This window comes from Suncus etruscus, chromosome 9, assembly GCF_024139225.1.
Source record: "Suncus etruscus isolate mSunEtr1 chromosome 9, mSunEtr1.pri.cur, whole genome shotgun sequence".
Taxonomy (NCBI): Eukaryota; Metazoa; Chordata; class Mammalia; order Eulipotyphla; family Soricidae; genus Suncus; species Suncus etruscus.
Genome location: NC_064856.1, coordinates 115,044,223 through 115,051,345, shown reverse-complemented (window position 1 = coordinate 115,051,345; position 7,123 = coordinate 115,044,223). Strand labels below are relative to the sequence as shown.

The 7,123-nt window shown below is 63.4% G+C and overlaps 2 protein-coding genes across 2 annotated transcripts; one reads left to right on the top strand and one right to left on the bottom strand.

Moving 5' to 3' along the window:
* Positions 1–223: 223 nt before the first annotated feature.
* POLR2L (RNA polymerase II, I and III subunit L) lies at positions 224–1,427 on the top strand. Its single transcript, XM_049781288.1, has 2 exons — positions 224–324; positions 1,202–1,427. The coding sequence occupies exons 1-2, from the start codon at positions 230–232 to the stop codon at positions 1,308–1,310; spliced, it is 204 nt and encodes a 67-aa protein (XP_049637245.1). The 5' UTR covers positions 224–229; the 3' UTR covers positions 1,311–1,427.
* A 1,103-nt stretch (positions 1,428–2,530) lies between these two features.
* CD151 (CD151 molecule (Raph blood group)) lies at positions 2,531–6,112 on the bottom strand. The gene is made up of 9 exons (XM_049781240.1): positions 6,033–6,112; positions 5,456–5,519; positions 4,882–4,966; positions 4,572–4,763; positions 4,400–4,474; positions 4,214–4,318; positions 3,411–3,569; positions 3,146–3,232; positions 2,531–3,054 (listed from the first exon to the last, which is right to left on the bottom strand). Exons 3-9 carry the CDS (start codon positions 4,963–4,965, stop codon positions 2,995–2,997), a joined length of 762 nt encoding a protein of 253 aa, XP_049637197.1. The 5' UTR covers position 4,966; positions 5,456–5,519; positions 6,033–6,112; the 3' UTR covers positions 2,531–2,994.
* Positions 6,113–7,123: the final 1,011 nt, after the last annotated feature.

Here is a 7,123-nt window from a genome sequence, read left to right as displayed (position 1 = left end):
TTCGGGGCCGCCCTGGGCCGCCCCGGGGATGCTCCGATGACCTCCTCGGGGACTCCCCAGTTTCCATAACTCGGGATAGGATCGGAAGCGAAACAGCGGCCGGGATGGATGGGGCGTTCCGGGAGGGACTCGGAGGCCGGACCCCGCGCGATGGTCGCGCCCGCGGTGGGGGGAACGCGCAGACCCGGAAGTGCAGCCGCAGCCGTCACTCGCCGCTCGAGCCGCCACCATGATCATCCCGGTCCGCTGCTTCACCTGCGGCAAGATCGTGGGCAACAAGTGGGAGGCCTACCTGGGGCTGCTGCAGGCCGAGTACACCGAGGGGTGAGCGGGAGTCCCCGGCCCGGGCCCCGTGTGCACCCCGGCCTCCTGCTGCTGCAACGGGCCCCGCGGGATTAGGGCTCAGGGGCACCAGGTCCCCGGGGCATCTGCACCGGCCCGGGGTCTCTGGGCTTTGCAGCCGACGGCCCCAACATTGGGGGCCCCTAGGGGGCTTGGAGACTGGAGACGAGCCCCTTGCACCCCGATGTGGGGTGGGCGGGTCTGGGGCGCGCAGGGCCTGCTCGAGTTGCGGGGTTCAGGGTCCCGCACAGCCCTTCAGAGGCGTTTGATGATTGATTTTGACTTCTGGCGGCGCTCCGGGCTTGCTCCTGGCTGGGTGACGCTCTTGGCAGGCCCTGGGGACTCCATGGGATGCCGGAGATCGCACCCAGGTCCCTCCCGGAGCATCAGCAAACGCCCAAGGCAAACGCCCCACTGCTGTGTGTAGCTCCCTTCAGTGGTGTTTCTTGTTCTTTTTCTTTATTTATTTTTGGCTTTGGGGTGCTGTCTCTCCAGTCCCTTCAGTGGTGTTTCAAAAGCACCAAGCAGGGGCCTGAGCGACAGACAGTATGGCAGTATGGCAGGGAGGATGTTTGCCTTGCACAAGGGCTCAGTCCCCGGTATTCCCCAAGTTCTCTCTCAGAGCCTGCCTGGAGTGATTCCTGAGCTCGGAACCAAGAGGAACCCCTGAGTGCCGCTGGGTGTGCCCACCCCCCCCCAAAAAAAAAAAAAAAAAAAAAACAAGAAAAGGAAAGAAGCCCCGAGCTCCAGACAGCCCCTAGGAGAGGGGACCCGATCTCCTGCGTCAGCCTGGCTACCTGAGATTCCTAACAGCATGGTGCACCCCAGACCCTAACCCATTCTCTCCTTCCTCCTGCAGGGACGCCCTGGACGCCCTAGGACTGAAGCGCTACTGCTGCCGTCGCATGCTGCTGGCCCATGTGGACTTAATCGAGAAGCTGCTGAACTACGCCCCGCTGGAGAAATGACCGCGCCCCGCTGCCCTCTGCGCCTTTTGCCCGCTACCCCACTGGGAGGCCGAGGAGGGGCCTATACTGTACCCCTGTGCCACGGGCAGAGCTGGCAATAAAGACCTTCAAATATCACACCTGCCTGCGCTGACTTTGTGCTGTCCCTGCCCAAGCTGAACGGGGCCAATTAACACCAAGGGGTGGGTCACCAGGATATGGTGTCCCCTGGGTACAGCATGACCCTCTTCTGGACAGCGGGGTCTGGTCTGTACCCCAGCAGTGACCATGACACCTCACCCTGAGGACCAGTTCTGCCCCCAGAACTGGCATGTGGAGGGATCAGACCCAAGATGGGAGGGAACCTTGATACCAGGATGAAGATGCCTCCTCAGCCCTTCAGTGTCCCGAGGCTCTTTGGAGCAGTGTGTCTGTGTGTAGCTCTGCTTCAGCCCTGTGTTGGCTTTCTGGGCCACACCCTGCTATGCTCACAGATAACTCTTGGCTTTGTGTTTATTTTGGTTCTTGATTGCCACCCGCAGTAGCCTGTATTTGTTTTGTTTTGGGGCCACACCCAACTGAGCTCAGGCTCACTCCTGGTTTATGTTTTCCTTTGGGTATTTTTTGTTGTTGTTATTTGTTTTGGAGCCACACGGAGCAGCACTCAGGTTACTCTTGGCTCTGTACTTAGAAATTACTTCTTTTGGGTCTGGAGAGATAGCATGGAGTTAGGGCGTTTGCCTTGCTTACAAAAGGATGGTGGTTCGAATCCCGGCATCCCATATGGTCACTGAGCCTGCCAGGAGTGATTTCTGAGCGTAGAGCCAGGAGTAACCCCTGAGCGCTGCCGGGTATGACCCAAAAACCAAAAAAAAAAATCACTCCTGGCAGGCTCAGGGGACCATAGAGGATGCCTGGGAGCAAACCGAGGTCCATTCCTGGTTAGCTGTGTGCAAGGCAAACACCCTACTGCTGTGTTATCCTTCCAGCCCTATTTTCCTTTTTGGGCCTCACTCCCTGTTCAGTGCCAGGGATGAACCAGCTGGCTTAGCCCTGCACCACGTGACTCCCTGAGACCCATTTGGACCACAAAGCCCATGCTGCTGGGGTCTCCTTGCTGGCAGTTCTGGCATCACACATGCCCCACCCTCAGGGTCCCACTCTGGGCCCTCTGTTGCCCTCCCAGCCCTCATTCAATAGGCTTCAGGCAGGAAGGCAGAGACGGGCTGTGGGCCCAGCTGTCCCGTGTTGGTTTAGTATTTTATTCAGTGTTTATTCACTGGCAAACAAAGGGTCAACCCCAGGCACTTGTACAGCAGCGGGAGACATGGGGTCTGTGGGCGTTAGTACAGCAGGGGGGACACAAGGACCCTCCGCTGGGGGCAGACGGGCCCGTGGGCTCTAATACAGCAGCAGTGACAGGGGGGCTCTAGCCAGGGTCCGCCAGCCGCTCCCCAGGAAGGCGAGGGGGGTCAGGGCCAGGTATTAGCGTTGGCACTCGGGCACCATCTAAATAAATACCTGGGAAGCTCAGGGTGGGTCTCTGTGAGCTCCCCAAATGGGGACGGCGTAGCCCTGCAGAGGAGTCCGGGGTTTTGGTGTGCAGCGAAAGGCACTTGTGCTCCCTGGGATGACGGCACTGGGGGCCCCCGCCGCTCAGCAGTGTAGCTCAGTAGGTAGGGAGACGGGACAGGGTGGCGTAGCCTCAGTAGTGCTCCAGCCTCAGGCTCTTGTACAGGCAGCACGTCGCGATCATCCCGATGACCTGCCCAGGCCGGCCCCAGACCAGTGTTGTGAGCCCGCAGAACACCCCAGCACCCCCAGTCTCGGACTCCCTGCGGCCCTGTGGCCCTTACCTGCACACAGGCGATGCCTATGCCCACGGCGCCGATGATCAGCAGGTGGTCCTGGACAAAGCGCTCCAGCTTGGAGATGCAGCCGCCCTGGGGAGAGGCCGGGAGCGGGCTGGGCACCTCGGCTGATGCCAGCCAGGACTCGGGGCGTGATCCAGCAGGGTCGTGTCACACACACACACACACACACACACACACGGCTAGTCCAATCAGCAGATGTCAGAGGCTGGTCGGCACCCTCCAAGCCCTGGGCCCTGCGCCCGCCTACCTCCACCTTGTAGATGTTGGACGCGTGGTCCCGCAGCCCGCAGCGTGGCACCACAGTCTTGCAGCAGCTGTCGGGCACCACGCGGCCATCCGCCTCCTCGGAGCGCACCCACAGGCTGTCCCTCCAGTCGTGGGAGTTGTTGCTACCGCAGCAGTGGAACTGGGGATGGGGTGCAGCTGAGCTGGGTGGGCCATGGGCGACCCCTGCCACCTGCCCAGGCCCTGCCCCTCCTCCAGACCACGCCCCTCCCCATAAATCCCACCCACATCACATCTGGATCACGCCCATATATTCAAGGCCACACACCCCTCCCCATAGATCCTTGCCCACATTTCATCCAGACCACGCCCCTCCTTCTAGCTACCCTGCTTCTTATTCACGCCCTCCTCATGTCCCACCCACATATTATGCAGGCCACGTCCCTACAGAGACCATGCCTATAGACGGCAAGGCCATGCCCTCTTATAGACCCTGCCCGCCATATCATTTTCTCTCTAGCAAGATCCACCACATCCTTCCTCTCTCCGCCATCTCCCTCCAGGCCCGGCCCTTCTTCTGCCTAGGCCACCCCCTTCCTTACACAGCTTGCCACCTTCCAGGCCCCATCTCTCCTTTTTTGGGGTGGGGGCTTTGGGCCAACCCGGCGGCACTCAGGGTTACTCCTGGCTCTGCGCTTGGAAATCGCGGATGCCGGAGATCCAACCCGGGTCCATGCCAGGTTGGCCACTTGCGGGGCAAACGCCCTACCCACTGTGCTATCACTCAGGCCCCCAGACCCCATTCTTCCTTATAGACCCACCCACCTCCTGGTGCAGCTTGTCCACGGCGCTCGTCACCCCCTCGTGGCCCTTCTGGTGGTAGCGCTGGGTCATGGTGTTCTTCAGGTTGTCCTTGAGTTCCGTGCTCAGCTGCAACAGAAAGGGAAGCCCGTGAGCCGGGCAGCGAGGCGGGTCCTCTCCCACCACCCTTGCAGCCGGAGCAGGCCTCACCTGCTGGTAGTAGACATAGGCCAGGATGCCCGCGATGGTCTCCAGCAGGAAGATGATGAGCAGCAGGATGAAGTACTGGGGGGCAGCGACACCCTCAATGCATCAGGCCTGCTGCGCCCCAGCACTGGGGATCCCCTCCCCGCTGCCCCTGGCCACCCCTGCCCCCGCTGACCAGCCGCAGCAGGTTCCGGCGCTCCTTGAAGGTGGCGCAGCAACCCAGGACCCCGGTGACCATGACAACCACGCCAGCCACCACCAGGATGTAGGCTGAGGCCAGGTAAAAGCCCGAAGCCAGCAGGCTGATGTAGTCACTCTTGAAGGCCAGCGTCCAGATGCCCACGGCCATAACAGCCAGGCCAGCCAGCTGTAATGAGAGCCATGGGGGCCATCAGCCCTGGAAGAGGCCTCAGGGCAGGGGAGCAGGGGAGAGGTGGGGAACTGGGCCATGAGCCCCCAAGACAGGGAGGGAAGATGTCCCTCACCCAGAAGCAGCAGTTGAAGGCGAACAGCAGGTACTTGAGGCAGATGGTGCCGCATGTTGCGTTCTTGTCGCTGAACTCGCCCATCCTGGGGGACAGACAGACAGACAGACAGATGGGAAACAGGGACCCCATAAAACAGTCTCGGGCTGCAGGCCAGCCCTCCCTATGGCCCTGTGGGGGCCCCACGTCCACCAGCCTTCCAGCCCTTCCTGGGCATGGGTGGGGCCAGGCCCCTCCAGACACCCCACGGGGATGCAGCAGGCTGGGGTGAGCTCACAGCCGCCCCACCCTGCCGGGCATTCCCAGGGCCCAGCATCACCACTGCCCATGACGGGAATCGCTCTCTCTCGGGGCACATCGGGCCGGGCCCACACAGGCCTTATTTTTTATGGCCTTGAGGAGAGAGCCAAGCCTCTGGGAAGGGAAAGTAAGGGCAGGGCGGGATCCAGGAACCAAGCGGCTGCATGCAAGGTGTGGGGCGGCCAGTCTTTGTTGGGGAGAGTCCCGCAGCCCCTCGCCGGCTCTCCTGGGTACCAGACACGGGGGTACCGGACATCGGGGCACGGGCACCCACCTGGCAGGCTGGCGGCACCTCCCCGGAACAGGTGGGCAGACCTTAGGGTAGACCAGAGGCTGGGCTGAAAGGCAAGAAGGGCCACAGTCTGGCTATGGCCACCTTCCCGGCGGGGACACCCAGGAGGGAGGGAACCACAGCCAGGGCTGCGGCCGCGCAGGCAGGCCTCGGGGGATGCACCAGCAAGGGCGACCCCGATCGGATCCCGCCAGCCCGGTCGATCCTGGGGTCCTGGGATCCTTGAAGGCCTCGGCCGCTGCAGGGCCCCACCCGGGGCCGAGTCCCAGCGTTCCCCAGCCGGCCCAGGGGGAGCAGACGCGCCCTCCCGCGGTCGGCCAGCGGCTGCTGGACCGTGCGTGCTGCCCGGGGAGTGGCCGGCGGCCTCTCCCGGAATGTCGGAAGGCTCAGAGGCCCCGGGCAGGGCGGCCCGAAATAGCCGCGCGCGCCCGGACAGCGCTGCCCGCCCCCGCCCCGTCGCAGGCGGCCTCCCGACCCTCCGACGCCGGCTGCGGGGCTGGCCAGGCCGCAGGCTCCGGAGAGCAGCGGGGAGCGCGGCCCCGATCGCCCCCGCACTCACTTGGCCACGCGTCCGAGTCGGGCCCGGCGGCGCCAAGCTGCGGAGAATGCGGTGCCCCGGGCCTGCGAGTTCCCCTGCTGGCCACGCCCACCGCGCCCGGCCACGCCCCGAGGCGGGACCGCCCGCCAGTCGCGCCCACTTCCCGGACCCCGCCCTCCAATCACGCCCACCTGCTTGGCCACGCCCACCGCTCCCCGCCGGGCCACGCCCCTCCGCCCTCGTCTTCCCTCTAAGAGCGCAGTCCAGAGCGGTGTCTGTTTGTTTTTGTTTGGGGACCACACCTGGCGACACCCTGGGGTGACTCCTGGCTCTGCACTCCGAAATGACTGCTCATGGGCCACCGGGTGAGGGACCTTATGGGGTGCCGGGGATCCAACCCGGGTCTGCTGCCTGCAAGGCAATTGCCCTCCCGCAGGTGCAGTTTATTCGCGCCGTAGGGACAGGGAGCAGCGGATCGGAGGCCGGGGCCCTGGGGACGCAGACTGTAGGATCCCCCGGACCCCAACCTGCTTTCCAGCTCAGGACTGAGACTGGAGGGTTCTGCAGGATAGATGCCAGCCCAAGTGGGCAGGTCCTGAGGGAGGGCCCGAATCCCCCAGTTTGGGGGGACGGGCGCTGGAGCTTGGGAGGAAAGGGATAGGACAGGACAGGGTCCGTTCACTCATGTGTGGGGGTGTGGAGAAGGGCCAGGAGGTCAAGGCCACGTTGGACCCAGCAGGTTGGGCCCAGTTGCAGGCACAATCCACACAGCCATCTACTTTGTCTGGGGAGACTGAGCCGTGCGTCAGGAGCGACCCCTGGCTGTCGTTGGAGGGCCTTTTGCAGCGCTCAGGTCCAGCAGCCACAAGCAGGCAAGAAACTCCCCCGCTGTTTGCTGTTTCTCTCCCCATCTGCCGCCTTCCGTCCACATTGGAACCCAGGGTCCAGTCAGGATCGCCCCGGCTCCAGGCCAAGCAGTTGGCACGCTCCAAAGGGACTGGCCCAAGCTCTGGGGCCCAGATGATAGTACAGTGGGGGGGGGGCATTCACCTGGCACGTGGCCAACCCAGGCTCTTGTCTCCAGCATCCGACCCTGAGCACTGCCAGGATTG